Source organism: Denticeps clupeoides, chromosome 4, assembly GCF_900700375.1.
Source record: "Denticeps clupeoides chromosome 4, fDenClu1.1, whole genome shotgun sequence".
NCBI lineage: Eukaryota > Metazoa > Chordata > Actinopteri > Clupeiformes > Denticipitidae > Denticeps > Denticeps clupeoides.
Window position 1 is genome coordinate 30,830,030 of NC_041710.1, and position 23,559 is coordinate 30,853,588.

A 23,559-nucleotide genomic window follows, 5' to 3' on the forward strand; every position below is an offset into this window, starting at 1 on the left:
CACAAGGTGTCAGTAACAGGAAGGTTTAAAGTAACAGTGTGAAACTGTTACAACATAATTTTTAACTGATGCTCTAATGCAGGGGACACTGGTGCCTAAACCTTTTGTCCGTCTGTCTCACGAGTTTGTTCCTTATTAAGAAGATGGCGTCCCTATCCCAATGACACGGGTCTCATTTGCTGGGCTGATCTGCTGAGACTCACCAGTCGATGCCTCTGTGGTAGTTGTTGGTGTTGAAGAACTGAACCTCCTCAAATGTCTTCAGGGAGGGAAAGTTGGAGGAGATGGACGGATGCATAATGAGGAAGAGGTACAGCGCTGTTGTTCCTGAGTGATTAAAAAGCTGAATTATTCATCCAGAAAAGAAGTGTGTGTGCACACGGGCATGTATGTGTGTGTGTGAGTGTGTGTGCACATATTCATGCATGTCTATATTATTACATGGAAACAGCACAATCTGATCGCCTGCAAACATAATCCTCTAACGAAGCAAAATCTCTGACAGCAATCACATTTTTTTTTGTTCCACTGGAAACCTGAGCGCTGCTGCTCTTTCTCTCTCTCTCTTCATCTCGCCATCTCTGTCCATGTAACAGAATTTGAGCTGTATTCTCTGCTGTGAAACACCATGCCTTAAGCTCCACTTTTATCATGTTCAGAACAACAAGGTGAAATATGACAAGGGATCACTCACACACACACACACACACACACACACACACACACATGCACAAAAACTAAAGAAGTGAAGCTGCTTCACTCTGAAAATGTTCGTCTGGGAGGAGAGAAGGGGAAGCAGTGAGGGGCTGAAAGCCATGAAATGAACAAGAGAGGGGGAGGAGAGAGGGGATCTGCTGTTCATCGCCTCAGATGTGTATCAGTCATCCCCCGTCTCCTAATTCTCCATCCATCCATCCATCCGTTCATCCATCCAGCCCTCATATTCCTCCTCTCATTCACCACACTCACACCAACCGATGCTAATCTAAGACCTCTAGTGTGAGTCTGTTTACAAACCCTACCTTACACACTTCTCTGAGAAACACATCACACACACATTTAGGCTGTACCTGTCTTCTGAGGACCAATGACCATGAACTTGGGCAGCCGATCACAAGTCTTCTCCTTAGACCAGATGTCTTTATGTCTCTTGTCATCGCAGGGGTTCTGGGAAGTTAAAACACACACCCACACATTTGGTTTTAGGATACAGGTGGGATCACACACTCTCTCTAGCACAGCTGGACCGCTTACCTGCCACAGCGGGTTCCTCTGCTCGGGGAAGAGCTGGAAGTACTTGTGCGCGAGCTGCATGGGCGGCAGCGTGTGCAGCCTCAGGTTGGTCCAGCAGTTGATGAACGTTGCCAGGTTAACGAAGGTGTACAGGCCGAGGCGGTCATTACCGTAGTTAGACAAATGAGTCATGAAGACGCTGATCTGAGGACAGGTGAGAAATTCTTAAACCAAATGTAATTGTATCTTTATCACAACAGAAATAACGTTTGCATTATATAGCAATAACAAGCATTTGAGCAGTTCTATTCTATAAAAAAATAAAACAATAATTCCTGTAAAAAAAAAAGCAGCATATTCAAGGTTCTGGCCTGTAATGCCATTAAATCTCATTATGATCCCAAAGCTAGCCTTCCATCGTCGAGCTGACGATGGTGAAGTGAGAGGTAAGAATTACTGAGATAATATAAATATAATAGAGAATATAACAGGTGTTTTTATTATAACCTGCTGTGATAGACTGGGCCATTAGCAGAGGTGCAAGAGTGATGTGCATAACAGCATGGCTGCCTTTCATCATCCCCCAGATGGCGTTACAGGGCTGATTTACAAAGAAACTGCCTGGCTGTGAGCGTGTGTGTGTGTGTCTACGGGTGTGTGAAAGAGACAGAAAGACACACACAATCTTTTTCTACTGACTTACTGCTGTTTTATTGAATTTCCGTGTACTTTGTGGCATGAATGTGGCTTATGGGTTTAAAAAAAACAAAAAAAAAACAACTCAGCGCATATTTCCATACTCAGCTGCTTGCCACAGATGAAAAATGCTTTAAATGAACTTGTGTGTGTTTGTGTTAGGGGTGTGTTTTTAGCAAGGATCTCAATATACGATACGTATCTTGATACATGGGTCAAGATACGATTATATCACGATATATTGCAATATTGTACAGTTCACTGAAAATGTAAAAACAGAGCTGAAATACAAGATGCTGTGTACAATCTGTATGAATCAAATTACATTAATAATTTGTCCAAAACAACATAACCCAAATTTGTATACAAAAATATTGATATTTGATGTCCCAGTATTGATACAATATCACCATGTAAAATATCACAATATATTTCTGTATTGATATTTTCTAACACCCCTAGTGTGTGTTCACATTCTTAATAAAGAGCAGGTGTCCAGCAGTAGCTGTGCAGATTTACACACTCTTTTCTACCCTAAATGACCAATGTTCACAGGCTGTGAATGTACACGCTTGCATATGTAATCTATATGGATTCAGGCAGATGAATGCGACGAAGAAGGGAGAAAATCTGATAAAAGAGGATTCTAGAACAAATTTTGCACTTGTGACTGGGTTTGCATTTTTATCAGCAGAGCAGCTTAGATAACTTGTACTGGCGGTTCAGAAAGCCTTTCTGCCAGTGAAGTGTCTGTGTGTGTCTGTGTGTGTGTGTGTGAGTTAACTGATTTAATCCAGAATCAGATCAGATCTCACGAACGTGGAACTTGAATAGTTTACAAACCTCACATAACCTCGGCCTCCTGTTCTCCCCGGGAAGACAAAGCTGAGGAGATTTTCATGTTTGTCAGTGTGTGCCGGTCTGTGCGTGCATCCGTGCGTAGGTGTGTGTGTGAGAGTGAGGGAGTGAGGGAGTGAGTGTGTCTAGGCAACATACAAAAAAAAAAAACTGGCTGAGGTCTGGCAGAATTAGGTCAGAGCGAGATTATAAACTTATAAACGAAAAAAATAAATACTAATCAATAAATCAATAATACACACAGATATATTGAGCAGATATATTGAAAGTCTTTCCACAGTCAGATGTGTCCTGTCATCTTGAAACCTGCCAAGTTTGACTGTTTGGTTGCCAGGCGACCCTAAACACGCCTCTGATTATTTATGGGCTAATGAGACCGTGGGTGGGCGGAGGGTGAGGACAGTCTGGGTCGCTATGACGATAAGCATCGCAGAATCACTATGTGGCCGATCCCTGGAGATAGACGGAAGGGGAAAAAAAGAGGAGCCTTTTGGACATTTAACGAGTCGACTAGAATAAAAAATTCTGAGAATCAAATGAAGGGTAAAAAGTTGAGGGAATTGTTTCTGGAGAACAGGCTCAAACACAGCAAAGAAGAAAAAGCCACAAGCACTTTTTTAAAAAAGCTACAAATACAGCCTACAGGTGATGGGAAAGTGATTGATGTTGCTTTCGGAATGCTTAATAGCACACACACACACACACACACACACGCACTGTGAAACAGTGAGTACAGAAATAGAGTGACAGAGGGAGCAATGGAAGGAGTGATAGATTCGGAGAGAGAGAACCTCAGTAATGACTCGGGCCGCCACCGACTGCAGGCGGAGACACAGTAAATAAACACGAGCGCACATGAACACGCGTCAGGAATGGCCCATCTGTCCCGTAAAGGACAGAAAGGAAATAAAGGGACATCAGGTCGTTGTCTCTGTGGCTTTATTTACAACGACTTAACCTGCAGAGGCGGGCTGCGTTTCAAAGTGCCGTTTCAATGGTGGTCGGACCTCAAAGGCCCCCACACGCTGGTCCTCCAGGAGTTGGTGGGGTTTTTTAGGGGGAAAAAAAATTCTGTGTTTGCTATGAAATTGAGCTGAAAATAGTCATTTTTTTCTACCTTTAGTCCTTTTGACCAGCCACTCAAATTCAATTAAGCACAAAACAGTGTTGCATTTAGCAGTAACGTTGTTGAAAATATGAAATCTTCCTGTTATATACACACGCACACAATTCCAGCTGAACTGTGCTGATCATTTTAGTATGCTGATGTACAGGGGAATTAGCCCGATCATCGCAAACCGGCCAATGAAAGTATACATGCACAGATATTTAATGGAATCTTTTTTAGGCTATTTCAATAGTTATTATTTAAAAAAACGTTTTGGTTAACATTTTGGTTAACAAAATGACTACAAAAAAACTTCAACTCCAGAAGTCTGGCTTGTGTGTATGCACAGTAGCGAATGCAGAATTTCAGTAGTTTTATATGACTTATTACTAATCATTTATATTTCTATATTGCATATCATTTCAATTAAAATGTGTAATTATTGGGGTTGTCAATCGATTAAAAATTAAATTAAGTAAACACTTTAAAAGAAATTAATCTCTATTAATTTTTAATACTTCAAAAAGACTGTGTGACTGTGTGTCACAAGGTACTGTGTGCTAAAGTATTTTCATCTGGCTGTGCCTGATTTCAAGTGTCCACAGCTGAAAAACAACGTCCAGGCGCAGGTGCATCATGGACACACCACAAGCGTGCTGCCGCGTTCTAAGCTTCGCTGTCCGTCTCTATCTTTATGGAAGGATGGCACACTGGATGACACACACACTTTGTGTGTGTGTGTGTTTGTGTATATATATATAGTGAAATATACACTGATTAAATGTATATTAACAGTACTTCAGATGTGTGAATATCTCTCTCTCCTGTGTAGGACTGACCTATTTGCTCTGATTGTCACTGCCTGTTTTATACACTTGTTATAACATGACCTTGAGCACACAGTAATCTTCAATCACAGCACATGTATTTCCTTTGTCATGTACTAATCGACAAATAGAACACCTGGTCTCTCTCTCTCTCTCTCTCTCTCTCTCTCTCTCTCTCTCTCGCTCTCTCTCTCTCTCTCTCTCTCTCTCTCTCTCACACACACACACACACACACACACACACACAAATTCTGCTGGAGATACAATCATGTTTAAAACTTCTAAATCCCTTACTGACATTTATTTATGACTCCCAATGTATGTGTCTGTGTGTGTGTGCGTGTTTCTGTTTATGACTGAGAGGATTTACCAAAAGTTGAATCGGTGAAGTACATTGTTTTAAATGCACAACTGTGACAATGCACTGAACAGTCGTTTCCTTTTTTAGATTGTTAGAACACACACACTCACACAGGCACATATTTTAGCGTAATTGGGGGGAACGTTGTGAAAACGCTCTTCTTCTGTAAAGTGGTAGTAGGGTGGTATCATGTAATGAGTGCAGGCCTGTTCTTCCTGCACCAGTATGTGTGGTATGAGTGATATATATATATGGTGTATGGTCGGTGAGCTGGCATGGAAGCAGGGCAGACCCCAGCAAGTCAGATCCCAGCAGGGTAGGCTGGGATCTCGGGGTCGCAAGTTTTTAGGTATGGGTGTGTGTGTTGAGGTTTTCGGTGTGGTCATGTCTGGAGTGTCCCCCGTGTGAGTGTTCATTTCGTTTCCCCTTTCCCCAAAGTAGAATCCTATATGTTTGTTTGTCCCATAATACAATAAACTGTTTTTTGTTCAAGTGCCTGGGTCCTCCCCTTCCTTAGTGTTGTGACATAGTAGCAAGTAATGGGACGTTTGGCTGTTTTCAGAGAGTCGGCTCGTGGCATGGCACCTAAAGAACAGCCAGATCTTTCAGCTCTTAATTCATTCATTACAGATGGTGAAATTCCCATCACTAGTAGTAGCATATAAACCAGTAGACCACAAAGGTTCAAAGAGGTTCTAAACCCTGTGTGTCTCCAGGGTACCTGTCCCTGTTACTAGCGTCTAGTAAATGCTGTAAATGTCAACTAATTTCCTCTTCTCAAAACTGTTTGTGTTCTCCAGTCTTTGTAAGGACATCTGAAGTATAAGTACAAATGCACCGTTCTGTACTACGAGAGGCTGCACAGCACCCTTACGCTTGACGAAGAAATGGCGCGGTGATTGGACAGCCTTCAATTCCTATTCCAGAGCACTTAGTTCCAGATCCATTTCTTTCTGATTGAAATTTTTATTACTTCAGAAAATAAGCCCCCTCCTCCACAGTCCTCTTGCCGTTCTTCGCAGCATAATTGAAAGTAGAGCGTCACCAGTCTAAATGATGTCAGTAAAATTAGCTCTGCCTTCTTCAACAAGCCTCCATGTTATATCTCGCCAACACACACGCACGCTGCCTTTATGTGTGTGTAGCTCAGGCCTCCTTTGCACATTAACAGTCAATGACAAATCCACTTGTTAATGTTAATGTGGTGCCTGTGCGTGTGCATGGCAATCGTGAGGGAGACCTCATTTTGTGTTCTGGTTGGCAGTGTGAGCACGTCACTGTTTTGTCTGGCCTGAACACTATTTTTTTACGGCATAATTCAAATTTAATTTAATTTATTTATCACACACACACAGTCATACACAGTACAACATTTAGTGAATTGCTTGATCATGCATGTGCACATTGTTTATATATTGCATATTTATGAAATCCACTTTGAAAGGAGGTGATGTCATGCGCTGCTGAGCTGAATCGTGGGTGTTTCTTGTGTCAGAAAGTTAAAGATTATGAACTTTTCAAATGCAGAATAAAAAAAACAACAACTAATCAAAACAATTTACACACATTTCCCCGTGAACACAGTCCTATTTATGCTAATTGCCTTGTGCAAATGCGTCAGGTTTGGTCCTGCACACCGGCACTCAGAAAGGGTCAAAAGGCAATGATCTGCACATGACCATGCACTATGACTGGGACTGACCAATCATAAAACATTCTTGGTTGAGGACGGCAATGGTTTGACTGCTTTGCAATATGCTCAGTAAATTGTTGTACACATTTCTTACAAAAGAAACATAAAAGTGGTAAATCTTTGTAAACTATGCATTAATAAATGAAATGCCTTGAGCTGCTTTAAAGTTCATCAAGCCATCTTAGTTCTAGGTGTCACGGAAAAAGTGAAGACTGCCACGTGATATTTTTAAAAAAAAATTTGGCAGAACGTCAACATGATGATGTCACATATATGAACATTTAGGCCTGTGGTTATGTAGCAACGTCTAGCTACTTTCTGGGTAAATTTCAAGCTACTTACTCTAGGAGATAGTTGGCAACAGTGGTTTGGTCGGATATATTGTCGCTCCAGTGCTTCACCCACCCTCAATGCCCACCCTCAAGCTTTGTACACGAATACGTGTGTGTGTGTGTGTGTGTGTGTGTGTGTGTATACACGCGTATCTCCAGCGAGACACACTGGTGGCAGTGCGCAGGCAGACAGGGATTGTGGGTCGGGAGAGAATGTGCTGAGACCAGGGCTTCACTAATGAGCGGGGAGCCGGCGCTCGGCACTAAATGTCAACTCTGATCCATTTCTACAGCTCTCAACAGAGGAGGAGCGGTCGGCAGGATATAGAACGCAGGAGCCTGAAACGCCGCACATGCAATATAGAGGAGTATGCAAAGCAGGCGGTGCAGCGTTAGGCTCATGATATGTTAATTTTCACCTATATTTGTACATTTTAGTGCCGAACCTTCTAAAAGTATGTCAGAGAAGCATGGGTTTATAGCGAGTTTTTGTACACGGAAGGAGGGTTGGGTTGAGTTGGGGAAGCCAGGCGGGGGATCAACGTTTCGGCTGCGCTGCGATTGGCTGTTGCTCCGTTTGGCAGCTGTGGGCGATTACGTGATTAGTAATTAGGCAGCGAGCCGTACACTTGGTGCAGGAACTCGGCTCCCAGCCATCATTAATCAATAGGGCCCTATAGTTAGATTTTTTTTTTAATTCCCGGGGAAAATTAACACTGACATGCATACAGGATGGCAAATGATGGGAAAACCCATTTCTTCAATGCTAAGTGATGTGGAGCGGCACAAGAGGAAAAGTTTGGCCTCGGTTGATTTGAACTCACAATCATAACACATCAACCAAGAAAATCAATAATCATTTACCCTATTCATTTTACTCTTTTTCACACTAGGGGTTAAATGGGTACTGTGGGGCTGGTGGGTTTTGGTCACCGACTTCTGTATTGATTTTTCTGGTTACCAGGGTGGTTCCCAAAGCAAGAAGCCTAGGGAGCATAGAGCTATTTCAGGAGAAATCTGTACTGTGGACTTTAATTGTGTCGAATCTCGGGTTGAGTGCATCATTACGTCCCTAACAAGCATTGGGTGAACCACAATGGCCCCTGATATGCTCAACACTTTCAGGCCTGCGTCACTCATACAGCCGTTTTCAGCGGTTGCTTTCTGCTCAGCGTTTCCGTGTTAACAACGCAGCATGTTTGTGATAAAGACGCGACATTTGATTACATTCCCCTACATCTCCCATCTTTAATAACAAATTCGGCCCTTAGGTTGATAACCTTGCCGACAGACTCATGCAATTCATGATGATGCCATTCTCGACAGAGTTATTGGCTAATATAAAACCTTTGGGGACGTAATTAATTGCACTCAAATTGCACCCAAGTGCTTCTCATGCTGCAGGGCAGCGACCATGCCTGCAGCGTGTCACACAAAAGCGAAGTCTCCAGAAGAATTAGGAATTACCTTGCCAAGGAGAAATACTGGTGAGTTAATTAAAGCTTGCATAAAGGGCTGCGTCTGTGTGTGTGTGTGTGAGAGAGAGACAGAGAGAGAGAGAGAGAGAAAGAGCAAGCTCGGGCAGGGAAAAATAATAGCACTTATTTCTGGAAGACAATAATAGTATTCATAATTACACCAAAACACCTGGGACAGCACGACATTTCACCAAGTGACGAATCCATGAACATAAGTATGCGATGTTTTTCATTTCGAGTGTGTCAGTTTGCATATTTTGCATTTCATTATGTTTCAGGCACAGGCGGCGCAGTGTTTAAGAGGTAATAGTGCGTATGTATGAGTGTGTGTGTGTGTGTGTGTGTGTGTGTGTGTGTTCTGGATGGGTGGGTGGTACACTGTCTATGTACTTCCCTTTAAATTAGCCTCATTAGATGAGGCATGTAGGGCAGTTACCCTCAGTGTGTTAAACATTAATCACACACACACACACACAGACACACACACACAGACCAGACGGAGTAACTGAAGAGTAACTGTGCTGACAGCCTCTCCCGCACGTGATTCCGTTTTTTAAAGTTTAATAAATGCTCAACATTACCCAAAGCTCATTCAGCTGCAGATTCAGAAGCTGCTGCGCTTATGCAGGAAATTATTCTCTTATTTGCACACACACACACACACACACACACACACACAAACAATGATGAAAATCCAATAGAAGAGGAACACCGAAAAGAATGAGGGCAACACACACACACAAACACACACCGACTCGCTGGGCTGAAAGCATCTTAAATCTGAACAGCGCACTACATTTCTGCTTCAAACACCACCTGTCCTCCCCTATTTCCTCTCAAAAAGCGGGGCCAATGCTCTCTGAAAGTTTCCAGAAATTTCTTTTGAAAAATCTGAAGGCAATGATGATTGCAGACAGCGTCCCCGTATTCACATGTGCAGCAGAGCCTAGAAATGCCATCTCCACAGTGCAAATTATGTCCAAATTCCCACTTAATACCTGCTAATGAGCCGGGTTTAATACCTGTGGAAGATTTGTGGTAAACAAGTCAGCCGCTCCCGTGCTGCCGCCATCACCGGTTTAATAAAGACAGGCACGTGTAATCAACCACGGCCGAGTTGTGCTCTGGGAGCGTGGCGCCCCGATGACATGGGACTGCCTGAACGTAGGCATCGCCATGCACATCACCATGGTAAACACGACTGGACCGGTCTGCCGTCGTTACAACCGTGTCTGATCTCCTGATACCAGCACTTTGTTTTACAGGTTTCAGTGCAAAGTGACAATCATCAGCTACTTTACTTGACTTCTGACTAACGGATGTTGCTTAGCAACTAAGCCAACAGCTCATGGAACTATTTTTATCATGGAAACTATACCTTTTTTTGTTTTCAATATAAATGCTATCAATTCAAAAACCATTAGATTGAGAGATGTCTATGCATATTAGACAATTCTTGCTGAAAGTGTGTGTAGACTCTGAATTGTGGAATTACACCAGGTTATTACTTTTGTCTTGATTATGTTTTTGGGCGGGGCATAAATCACAACACTAGAGCCATGGCTAAGCATGACCCCGCCTCTAGCACATTAGACTGTTAGCTGTGCCTTCATCAAGCAAGCGTATCTTCCCTGGATGTCAGCTCCTTGTCTTAAATTCCCCAAATTTCTGTGAACCATTGTTTGGCTAGATTATGCCATTATGCTAGTCGGTATTATATAATGCTAGTATGGCAGAAAAGTATGACCAGACTGAGATGAACGAGGTTGGTCCACTTTACCCACCGTTCCAAATTAAATTCTGGCACTGCATGGCCATACTGGTCCAATAATGCAGTTAGATGGAGAGTCCTTTTCTCAGCTCGTATTTATAATTGCCATTTGAGAAAGGGGCGTGGATTCAGCACCTTCGATGGACACGCCTCCAACGTTTTAGGGCAGAGAGTTCTGCTGTTCTTTTTTAACCCGATTTTATATAAGTTATATATTCGCAGTTCTCATGAGGTCCAAGGCTCTCTATTTTTGTCGTATTGATTAACCCATCTAACGCCTCCCAGTATCTATGGACCACTTGGCAGGTCCATACATTTGTATTCGTGTAGTTATAGCATGATGTGAAATGTTGTTCCTGAACAATTAAAAAGAAACTGTCTGGCATTTTAAGTAGCTAATTGTCGCATTGAATTTAAAAGTGCACCTTAAATTTTACATTTCCATTTAATTAAAAGTGTCGTTTTTTTTAATGGTCAGACTTCCCTAAGAAAATAAAAGGCACCGGTTGCAGTACTGTGAACATTAGCTGCTCATCAGAGTAAAGTGCTGATGCTGTATTTCCACAGTTAAACCGCATCTACACTCACCAGCACAGCTGAAAAACGATGGCAGAGATCATTAAAACACACTCTTCTACCCCGAGTGAGCGTGTGTGTGAGTGTGTGTGTGTATGACAGAAGGTCATTCAATGTGTGGTTTCACAGACAAGTCCTTGTTTCATATAGGATGTACATTATAAACATACACAAACACCTTAGACAGATGGTCTAGAGGACAGAGATGAGGTCAGACACATCTCTACATCTCCCCTCTCGCTCTTCCTCGTTCATTCCCAACATCCTCCTCTGTATCATTCTCTCCTCCACAAGAATGCACGGAATTTACACAACAAAATAGAAAAGGGACAAGAAACTGGTGTGACTGAAAATGCTTTACAAGGTAAATAATAAGGATGTGGAAGAGTTGGAATGCAAAACGTTCACTAAAGAGACTGAAGTCTCTGCACAAGTACTTTTCCTCCAAGTAAATTTACAGAATTTATCAGACGCCCTTATCCAAAGTGTCGTACAACCAGTAGTGACAGGGACAGTCCCCCTGGAGACACTCAGGGGGTTAAGTGTCTTGCTCAGGCACACGATGGTAGTAAGTGGGGTTAAAATCTGTGTTTTGATGGTGGTCTGGTTCATAGGCAAGTGTGGTACCCACTAGGTTGTTATCGCACTGTAACTCATCAAAAAGCCTTTCTATATTATTGATGCTATCATAAATCATAGAATTTATATGCAAGCATGAATTCTAACTACAACTATTGGTCTTTTGTTGCCTGTGTTTTTTAATATGTATATATTAGTGGCTGCCATAGCCATGCTTTTATCACATTTGTTCAGCCAAAGTATTTCTGGCTTCATAACAACATCTCTCTTTCATGTTCGCTAGAAATAACCAGCTGTTAACACAGAACTTTAGATGAAGTAAAGTGAGCAGAGAGCCATTTACAGAGACACAATGGTCACACCGACTAAACAGACTGCTCCATCTTCATAGTTTCACAGCTCACATCGGAGTCTTGGGGACACTTAAGCTGCGAGGAAGATGCTCGCAGTTTCCTTCAGAAGTTGTGCCTGTTATCAGCACAGTCTGAGAAAGACACAGCACTAAGATATGGTATTATTGTCAATTAGTATTTCAAGAAAGGAAATACAGAATTGCGCACAATTATAGATGTACATATGTTAAGTTGGTCATAAAATGTTCATAGAACTAGTACAGATTGGCATGTTAGTTTAATTACATTTATTTGTAAGCACAAAAATTTTAAATTACATATCTAATATGTGGTGATTCATTAACAAATAATTTCTTATCATTTAAAACCAAGTCTCATTATGCACAAACATTGATCATAATGTTCATAATATTTATTTTAAACAAATTGTGAAAGTTCACAAATGATTTATTTGATTATAAAAATGGTAATTAGGAAATATTTATCTATTATTATCTGGGTTAACTGCTAAAAAATACTTAATCAGCTTAAATAGCTGACTTGAATTGTTCCAAAAAAGGTTAACAACTTGTTTTCAAAAATTACTAAATGCTGTTCTTTACAGAGTAGCAACTATGTCTAATTAGTCCATTCATCTCTTGCAAATTACTACATTAAAATTTGACAAGTAATTAAAAATAATTGATGTAATCATGGAAAGTTTTCAGGTATTTCACATCAAATTGAATCCTTTTTGTCTCGATGGATCTGACGATGCGTGTGACAGAACTGCAGAGCTCTCAAATGGGAAGGAGGACCAGCAGGATCTGCATTATGCACACAGGACTGGCCTCCATTCAGCACACAGGTGGAAGTGGAGTGAAATGTTCCGTCAGAGCACTCCGGCCATCCAGTGATGGGAGAGAGGGTGTGTTTGCATTAATAATGTATTCCGAGTACACACAGGACTTCTCGACAAAAGACCAGCGGGGCTCAGTGAAGCGCTGGTTTCATGTGTCTGCGCCCCCTGGCCAAATCCAATCAGAAAAGGATATGATACATCAAACGCGTAAAAAATCAATGCAGGCCAAATGGCACACAGCTCGGCTTCTATGATTACTTTGTATATGTTTCTGCCTCTTTCAAAAAGAAAATGCATTTGCCACCGCATGCGCCCAAGTGACTGTCGCTTAAAATTCTACCGTTCCCCTGGTCACATTAAAGGTGACTTGTTAGAGGCTGCATAACCTGTGAATACTCTCCTAAAATAAAAATGCACTTCATTCTGCAATTTGGAAAACTGTACAGCACCAGTGTTTCTAATAAAGTTTATAGCAAGCATACTATTAAATGTAACAAAGAGACAATAATATTTTATTAAGGTGATTAAAAAATCATAATCTTAGAAGTAGGTCCCGTGTCACAACATTGTATACAAATTGGGCTATAAAAGAGTTAACCGGAACTAAAGCAGATGGTTATGAAAGGAAAAACACTGACCATTAATATATAAAGATGATGATAACTTTGGTGGACACAGTGTTCATACTTCATTTCACACTTGATATAGAGCATGGAATACACACGAAAGCTCTCACACAATGTTCTGACGAGACGGGAATAAACCAAAGACACAACCAGAGATAAAAGAGGTGAGTGAGGGTTGCCCGAGAGTCTCACAATTCAACACAAATTTCTACACAACTGCATGCCTCTTCAGAACCAGGTCACCTTCTTCCACTTCTGCATTGTCCATGGTCCTCCTGCCTTAGACCACTCTCAGTAGAAACTAACCATGAAGATGCATTGACTCAGGGCCAGAGACAGAGACAGAGATAGCACATCTTCTTCAGGAAGGAATTGGATAAAACAATAAAAAAGTACGTGCTAATTATCTGTCTTTGAGGAATGATTTATGTTCTCAAACACTGTTCCTCATTGGCCAAGATTTATCTCTTTTCCATTATATGTTCCATTATACCTGTATCATTCATTTGCAGTATAAAAAACGTATACAAACCTGCACAAGTGCTAAACAAACCTGCTCTAATGCTTGTCAAACTACGTCTGTATTGGTATATGCTCATTAAGGGTACAGGGGTGGTCGTCGAATGTTGCCTATAAAGGGAAATCAGTGTAACTCCCTCCTGTCAATACATGTGCACAGTATCAATCAGTGGTGCCACTGATCGGATTGTTTCAGTCCAAATATATCATTTGCTTTAAAAGTGTATCCTTCAATTAATTACACTATCTTTAAATAAGGGGTTCAAAGGATTCAAGCTAATTCAGAAATATCAACCTCAAATGCACCCACCCAATGTGGCAACGCTGAGAACAAGGTCTTGTCCCCCCTTCCTACATTCCCCATTATCTCAGTCATCTGGGGAACACGTCCTCGACCAGACAAAACATGCAGATCAGTTTTCAATGCCTTACTTCCCACCACCTTCATGACCTGACTGTTCACATTCTATCTAACATATCCACCAATGATCAACATTACTCACTTTCCATGTGGTAGTAACCCAGTCCACAAAGGCCTCAAAGACCAAGGTTCAAACCCCACTTACTACCATTGTGTATCTGAGCAAGACACTTAACCCTGAGTGTCCCCAGGGGGACTGTGCCCATAAATACTGACTGTAAGGCGCTCTGGATAAGGGCGTATGGTAAATGCTGCAAATGTAAACATGGGAGTGGTTTTAATCTTATGGATGTAGATGTGTGTGTGTGTACTCACGGGGTTGAGCAGCACCGTGAGGAACAGCTCCCCCCCTCGGATACTCTTGTCCAGCTCTTTGGGTCCCCCTGGGTACTCTTTGTAGAAGATGGTGTGGGTGAACAGGCCGCATGTCTGCCGGGGAAGGACCTGTCGATAGAACGGCATTATCAGCGAGTCACTTAAACCGACAAATCAAAGAAAAAGATTTGCTCTCAGCGTCAGAAACAATAGAAAAGGCCAATCAGAAGTGTTGGCTATATTTCAGCGGTCCAATCAGACGGCTGGCCATATTTCACTCGTCTAATCAGACAAGAAGCTGTATTTTATCCATCCAATCAGGGACTATGCTGTATTTCAGCTGTTAAATTCGACAGCAAGCCGTATTTTATCCCCACCAACTCAAAGTTCTCACAACACACACACACACACACAAACACTCAATCTCCTATAATGGTTTCTCAATCTCTCCCAGACAGACTGCATCCCAGCGCAAAGTAAAACACGTCCATTTATTACACTAACAGCTATCCTGTTTACACACCCTCACACACACACACACACACACAGCAGACAGCAGGTCTGTCTATATAATTCCATACACACATATACTGTGTGTCCAGTGCTCGTTATTTTGGTTTTGTTGGTTCTTGATTAATATGGCGTGTTACTCTCAGATCACCAAAATGCCTTTGCCAAACTTTTCACACACATACACACACACACACACACACACACACACCTCATATTACTGCCAGCCAAGCTCCGACCTGCACAGGAGACATAAAATCTTATGATGTGAGATATGAGACACAGGAAATAAATAAATAAATAAAACTGAATAATAAAGTTGTATGAACTGCACCGTACGTGGACATGATTTAATAATTTAATCTACTCCAGGCGCTAAAATTCAATTTGTTCCCAATGGCTCTATATCGCAGGTCAGCCGGTGTGTGTGTGTTTTTTTGTGAGAGGGGGAGATTTACGAGAACGTTTTGGACTGTTTCTCTCTCCTACAGGCTTTTTTCTGGATGCACTGAGTCCTCGGCTGAATAAAAGGCACGACGTGAACGCTTCTCGTGGTTTATTTGTTAGCCGAGGGAAGCGTGGTGACAAACGGCCTCTGCAGGACCAGGGCGTCTGACAGGGACCTGGCGAGGGTCATCACTCGGTTTTTATCAGTCCTTCAGCTGACCCGCCACCAAATGAAGTCTTTTGTCTTTGCCCGCTGCATTTTTGGTATCTCAGCTAAGCGTCCGGGGGATGTGGGGCTATTTTCTCAAGGACGCGAAAAGCTTCTGGTTAGTCATCAGATGAGTGGGAAACACACCTCTTCAGGCGTTCTTGGCTCGAACAATATGCTTCATCTCACACACACACACTCAAACACAATACACTGTGACAGTAGAAAAGACGGCCTGTCCTGCTATTCTGTGGTGTGTGTGTGTGTGAGCACCAACGCATGTCCTGTCATGTCGTCTATAAGAGATAATGACAGACTTCTGTGCTGTTTGGGAATGTGAACAAAGCCTCTTCCCATTGTTGCCGTGGCGAGCTGTTCTTGACGCAGCACTCAGCTGACATGCGGCTTTTGATGACGCCTTCCTGCTAACTGCATTTTCCTTTCTTCCCCACACACACATGCACTCACACACACACACACACACACACTCATCCACAATGAAGCCCGGGCACCAGAATCTCTGTTTAACATTAACAAATATTAAAGGAAGAATTAATGCAGACCCCTCTCAACCCACTCCAAAACGATGGCTGTCTGTGTGTCTGTGTGTGTGTGTGCGAGCGCGTGTGTGTGTCTGTAAGGTGAGCTGAGGTGTAATAGGAGCTTTTGCTGGTGTAATAATGGAATTTGCAATTTTTATCTTGCAACTCAGTCTCAATCTAGTACCTCTGGCTCAGAGAAAGTGAAAAAAAATTGATCAATGATTGGATTATCACTTGCAGTATCTATTCCAGCTAAAAACAATACCTGTCCAGCTGAGTTTTAAGACCAATGATATTCATAGCGTGGGTGCCTGTGAACCAGTAACAGAACGTGTTCAATGATAAAAAATTGAAGTGCCTCTGGACAATGTTGTTAATATAAATATAAGAAATATTTTGGGCTGTGGTGGCCCGGCAGTTAAGGAAGTGGCCCCGATTGAATCCCGATCTGCCAAGGTGCCACTGAGGTACCACTGAGCAAACACGCTGCTCCCCAGGTGCCTGTCATGGCTGCCCACTGCTCACCAAGGGTGATGGTTAAAAGCAGAGGACACATTTCATTGTGTCACTGTGTGCTGTGCTGCAGTTTTTCACAATGACAATCACTTCACTTTCACTTTCAAGAAGAGGGCATAAAAGGGGTAAAATGATGACCTTTACCTATTCTCTTGTCTATGAACTGCATCAGTGATACTGTTCACACTTGCGTTATCCTCTCACTCAGAATCCATTAGCACTTAATCCACCTCAGGGTCATGGTCCATCCCAGAGCGCATCCTGGGAAATTGGGTCCAGGGCGGGGTCCCAGTCTACTAAAGCTCAACAGCCAAGAAAGCCCAGCAGCGTCTTTACTTGCTGTGGAGGAAAGTCCATCTCCAGCCACCATCATCACAAACTTCTATAGAGGGACCATTGAGAGCATTCTGTCCAGCTGCATCACGGTGTGGTTTGGACCACAAGACCCTACAGCGGATAGTGAGGGCAGATGGGAAGAGTCTCTCTTTACTCCATAACGAACATTTACAGCACACTCTGCATCAGGAAAGCCACCAGAATTGTGAAGGACTCTACACACCCCTCACATGCACTCTTGACCCTCCTGCCATCCGGAAAAAGATACCGAAGCATCCGGGCCCTCACTGCCAGACTCTGCAGCTTCTCAGCTTCATCCCATAGGCCTTCAGACTCCTGAATACTCAGGGAGGGACTTTCCACTCTGGACTGTCACACAAACACATACACACACACACACACACACACACACACCTACACACTACCTCTGTTATACTGAGTAAATATACTGTTTTTATTTTCATTATTCATTATTCCTTTCACTTGGTCTGTCTCATTGTTGTCTATAGGTTTTTTGATTAATGTTATTCTTGCATTGCCTGTGTCCCATGTTTTTTGGACACAGGCCCAACTTTAAGTAGCCCAGTTTGTCTGTCACATGTTCTTTATGTCAGTATGTAACGTTGTTTAAATGTTACACGTAGCACCAGGTTCCGGAGAATCGTTGTTTGGTTTCGCTATGTACCGTCTAACGGTAATGACAATAATGACAATAATGCTGACTTGAACTTGAACTAATGTAAATGTTATTATGGCTCAACTGGTGCCGTGCATTAAAACCTGTTCCTGCAGATGGGAATGGTAAAAGATTCACTGAAATCCCTCTCCAAGTGAGCTATGAAACGATGCTTAACTGTCAAATAAAACTAAACATAATGATGTGAAATACGACTCACTGATGTAATGTGGCTAAATGTCGGCGCAATAAAAAATAAACAGACATGCGCCGGTGGGATCCAGAACCACAGGAAATAAAATTACAGAACACAGAACATGTCTTGGCTTACCCCACTGCTACTGGACACTTTTAACCCGCGGACGGCATCCACTGCACATTTACTAAACTGCTGTTTATTTTCTATAATGACACGCCCGGCTTAAATGACGTCGGTCACATAATTATCAAAATGTGAGCATAAATGCAACCAGGCAACACGAAAAGTCAACAGGGCAAACATGCTATTCGCAGATTTTTCATCCTTCTATATGAACTGTAGACTACAAAGCCTGACATAATTAATTGTATTGGGCTCTTGTGACAAATAATAGTTTTATCCACACCAGATATTTTATCTCATGTCTTTTGCATCAGTCCAAAAAAAAAAAGTCATTAGTTTTGAATCAGGCACTAGAGGAACCATCAATCATTTCATGTGGAAACTGGGTTATGCCGATCAATGGCACGGCAACGAGAGCATCTCTCATGTGTAACCGTCATCAGAGTCATCAGACGCTACTCAACGCGTTGCCGCCGGGTAATGATCCCCCCCCCAATATCTGATATTGATATATTGAGCACAGCTGTCTACACAGTTGTAAAGTCTATTTGCATGCGTTATATTCTGAGAATGAATGTGAGTGTGTTATTAGTGTGTGTGCGGGATCACCGCATTGATCTGTGCTGATTACTCTGTAAGGATATTCGTTCTAAAACACACTTTAAACACAGCATGCGCAAACATCTGTTCAGTAGCGGCGGGGTCCGTCTGAATTTTTCATGGCTGAGAATAAAAAAAAGTATCATGTTTGTTTCTAGAACATCTCTTGAAGTGAATGTGCTATAGATGTTTGACTGATTTAAAAGACTTTTTAGTGAGTGAGGTAACAGTCACAATGAGGAAAGATCTTTAAGAAAGTTTTAAAGGTCCCCCGACACCTAGTGGTCCCCTTGGTGCAGAATTATGACGTCATAAAGGGACAAATTCCAGATCTGACCGTCTTAGCTGCCGCTTTCTGAATGGCAAAGCAGAATGATGAAAACTCTCTTTACTCCTATTGCCATTTCTAGCCACTGCAGGATCATAGACAGGGGAACTTGTATTAATGTTAAATAATCTCACAAAGTCAAATTTTCATCGTTAAGGCAGGCCATGTGCATGTAATGATGCTGATATGAAGGAATATCCTGATGACAGACATTGATCCAACACTCTACTAGTAAAGTCTAGTACATGTCCCAGATTTTTATTACATATTACATAGATATTTCAAGTGATATTCGATTTACTTAATTATTATGATATAATGCCATATTTTAATCAGTAGTTCATATACACAATATGATTTGGTAAATAAATATCTGTAATTGTATGTATATTGTAAAAAGCTGACAGGAGTTAATACATATGTCTAAGAAATAGACAACATTTTTTAATTCTGCATCTTGCAATGTGTTTATACATGGCATGAAAGAGCAAACTATCGTTAAAATGTGCAGGACATTGTGATGTTTGGAAACACAGACACACATCTGCATGCATGCACACTCACACAAAAACTATTACATTTCACTACATTTACTTCTGTGCCTGCTGGCTGAAGCAGGGGCACCCAGAGCGCGTTTTAATTGTGTTTTTATGTCATTATTGTGATTCAATTACAACCCTAATTATTATGACACAAAGGAGGTATATTGTGCTCTAGCAGCAGTGACTGTGCGCGTGCACACACACACACACACACACACATCGACTCATCTACTACAAGTCTAGCTCCACTTTTTCTTCCGTCTTCATCTTCTCCGCCTTATTTCTTACTCGTCCTTAACTCCCTTGTTCTTCTCATACACACACACACACATATACACACACACACTCAAAACGTCTGCACCGATAAAACAACGTGGTTCCAGAAATGGCCTCTCCTGGCCCAGCACCACGGCTCTGTTTTCTGTCTGCCCTGATGGGAATGGAAACTGATGCCGGCCACCGGTCTGCGGTTTGTTTCTTACAGAGCACTGACCCAACTGATGCCTTCCGATCCATCTCTAAACACAGCGGACACAACGGTAATCAGAGCCGGGTCGCGATCGAGGGCTAGCTGCGAAACGAGAACACGAATCTCAACGAGGCCTGGATTCAAACCGGAGCGCGCCAACAGATTGTGACACGGTCGATTTCTTCCTACAGGCTCCTCTGTAAGGGTGGTTTAGCGATCACATATTTCTCACAGATAAAACAAGAGTGCTCTGGTGGTGGGGAGGGGAGGGGGGGGGGTGTTCTTCAGGACACGGGAACAAAAGGCACACTAATTACTGTCACCGACATAACGCAAGCTCACACTCTCTGCCGCGGCTGCCTGGAGTCTATTCCACGGGATTCTGTAAGTGTGTTGGGTAAAAGGTGCGGTAGTGCACAGGATAACAAAGTCCTTCATCAGATGATCTATCAAAACCGAATGAGAATTGCTGGTGTCTTCCTCTTGTCAGTGGCTTTGGATAAAGTAAGACGTATTTCTGCGTTGTACTCAGTGGCCGTTTTTGGCCTGAATGTGACACGCCAGGCGTGTACGAATGATAATTGATCTGGAAGAAATTGACTTCAGCCAACAAATGGCATTAGTACACTCATTAGTACACACCAATTATCCAGCAATGTGCCCTCATATGTCCTTTATGCACATGTGTTTGTACATGAACCTTTTTCGCACACTACGATGCTGAAACTTGGGTCTTGGGAAACTTACAATTGTAACCCACTGGTTTTCAATATTTGGCAGTCTGTAGTAGCACATTATTTTGCAACGAACAACTGGATGTTGAACAAGACGCATCAGGTGTGTGTTCAGTGCGTTGACATTTATTTCCAAAAGTTGATAGAAAGGACGCAGTGAATGTGCGAAAGCGGTGATTTTGATGCTCGCGTTAAACTCACCATGATGTGGTTGTGTATGAACCCTTTGCGGTAGCGTGCTGGTTTCAGATGTGGATACTCCTCGGTGCTGGTCACCCGGATGCCCCAGGCTCTCTTCCACGCCTCGTACAGCTGCAGATGCACGGGGTAAACGCCTGAGTGGTGTGGTGCCACGGCGTAACCCTGGTCTGTGGGAATACCATGCTCCTGCACACACACACACACACACACACACACACACACACACACACGTTAGTCTGCAGTGTGTGTTGCACAGTGCAGGCATTGGGGGTAAGAGATGGGGGGCTGACAGCTTCCCTTTACTGCACCAAACGGTCTTTTAATAAAGAATTAGTGCTTTCATATTTCATTACAATTTAAATAATATATGCTTTCATAGCCTAGTGATGTGATTGTCATAAAGGATGAGCCTCACCCTCACCGCGTACGTCAAACGTTGCATGTTTAAAACTTTTAATGCACATGCATGCACACATTGACCTGGTTAGTAGCAATTGAGGTCAAATTAGGCTAGTGGGGGGTTCGAGGCAAGATCACAAAAGCACATATTCGATTATACCACCCCCTCTCAGACAGTAGTTACAATATCCCTGGCTCACAGCAGTTTTTTTTCCGTTCCAAAGCACTCTTTCTTCAGAGGACTGAAATGGTCTAAAGGGCCGTTCCGACTTCAGCAACTTCCACCACACGTTTCAGCTCTTTAATTAGATTATTCCTCTCCCTGTCTCTTAAATCGCATTAGTCTCTATGGCCTCACACATGCAGAGGTGAATACAGAGTACTCCTTTACATTCATCTGGGGCGAAGCGATACGTTTTTGCAGCACAAAAACAGTGTTAAAAACCACTAAATATACAAATGCAAGAAAAAAAATTATTCATTTATTTTGTTAAATTAAATTAAAGGTTTCTATGCCTCGGAAGTTTAGGTGCACTGATGAATTTCAAATACAATTTAAATTGTCATTTCATGCACAGAGGAGGCTAATCTAAGAAGATTAAAAGACCTATGAAACGCACTTTATTAAATTTGTGCTTACTCTGGGTTCGAAGACAGAATACAAATGCTATATAGCCAGAAAAAAGAAATGACATTTAATTATGTTTAATAGAAGCTAATTTTATCGTAAATGTTAATTGAATTTTCACAGAAAAGGTTGTAGACAGATCTGCTTGGAGTAAGCCGCTTCCGCATTAACCTTCCACACACATCAGTCTGTACTCAGGCGAAGATCCCAGTCTTGTCTTAATGTGTATGTTTTTTCATTCATAATTAATGCCAATCCTTTGGTAGATCTCTGAAAGTGCACTGCCTGTCTGACCTTAATGAGGACACCTCTTTAATAATGTAGAGCCCATCAAAAAAATCTGATGGTGTTTTGTTAACGTAGCATTGTGTTAGCACATGGAATGAACTGTGTATAGGGAGAACTGTGTCTTTTCCGGTTTTTGCATGTAATGTTAAAATTAAAGATAAAAATTTTAACATTACATGCAAAAACCGGAAAAGACAAAATCATGCAGTAATGCGCTTAAAAATTGCAATTAGTGCATAAAAAATGTTTTTAAGGTGAAGCGAAGCCAGTAATCACCATGAACTACATATGAATGCTGTTACATAGAGAAGTGTGCGGTTGTTCTTAGGGATGCTGATGGTGCCGGTTATTTTGAACGAAAAGGAACAGCTCAATATACAATCTCACTATGCGGGAGGCTGAATTCTGAGGCACACAGAAAAAGTTCCTTTCTGTCTTCCTTTGTGCACACCGTGGATGAGTGGAGCTCTTGCTCTCACACACAGACAAACTTTCACCTCATGCCTTGTGGGGTTTGCTAACTTTGCATCAAGCTTAAACAGTAACTTGAAAGCATGTTGTAAGTCACTCTGGATAAGGGCGTCTGCCTTAAATGTAAATGTAAAGAAGAAATTCATTTCTATATGTATATTGTCGCTATTGTCTATATATATTGTCACTTATATATATTGTTGCCTGTTTCTTGTCCATGTTATGTTATGTAATTGTCATTAAACCCCTCGTCTTTTCTGTATGTGTATGTATGTTACATTACTGACCAACGCAAACTCCTTGTTTAGGATCATCTGCTCCAGCAGAGACGACTCGTTGTGGAAAAGGTGCGGTTGCATGTGACTCCACATGTGAGGAAACCACCAGAACTCATCCACGTATTTCAGCAGGACATCATCGCCTGCATTCTCTTCTTCGGTGCCTGTGCATGGACACACACAAACACAAATGCACACATCCAGAGAAAAACACACACATGTTGGAATCTTCAATAGAGAAATAAATTCTACATCTGGAGACAACAACAATCATTGCAGTACTGTGCTACTGTGGAACCATCATCTCCCCATCCAAAACCCTCTATCAATTTCCTAAGGATAACTTAAAAATCCTACAAATTCTTAGAGCCAAAAGAACATGTAATGCATTAAACAAAAATAATTATATCTAAAAGTAATCAGCTCTATTTTTACAGCTGCAGCCAGAGAAAAGAAAGTGGATAGTGCTTGAAATGC

At 42.0% G+C, this 23,559-nt stretch overlaps 1 protein-coding gene across 1 annotated transcript in view; it reads right to left on the reverse strand.

Moving 5' to 3' along the window:
- Positions 1-23,559, reverse strand: part of ndst3 (N-deacetylase/N-sulfotransferase (heparan glucosaminyl) 3) — a 50,018-nt gene that overhangs the window by 8,222 nt on the left and 18,237 nt on the right. The window contains exons 4-9 of the mRNA XM_028977185.1: positions 23,092-23,246; positions 21,019-21,204; positions 14,588-14,716; positions 1,255-1,437; positions 1,071-1,167; positions 204-327 (exon numbers count right to left, since the gene is read on the reverse strand). Of these exons, the coding sequence (XP_028833018.1) occupies positions 204-327; positions 1,071-1,167; positions 1,255-1,437; positions 14,588-14,716; positions 21,019-21,204; positions 23,092-23,246 (874 nt within the window). The remainder of the gene's footprint in view (positions 1-203; positions 328-1,070; positions 1,168-1,254; positions 1,438-14,587; positions 14,717-21,018; positions 21,205-23,091; positions 23,247-23,559) is intronic.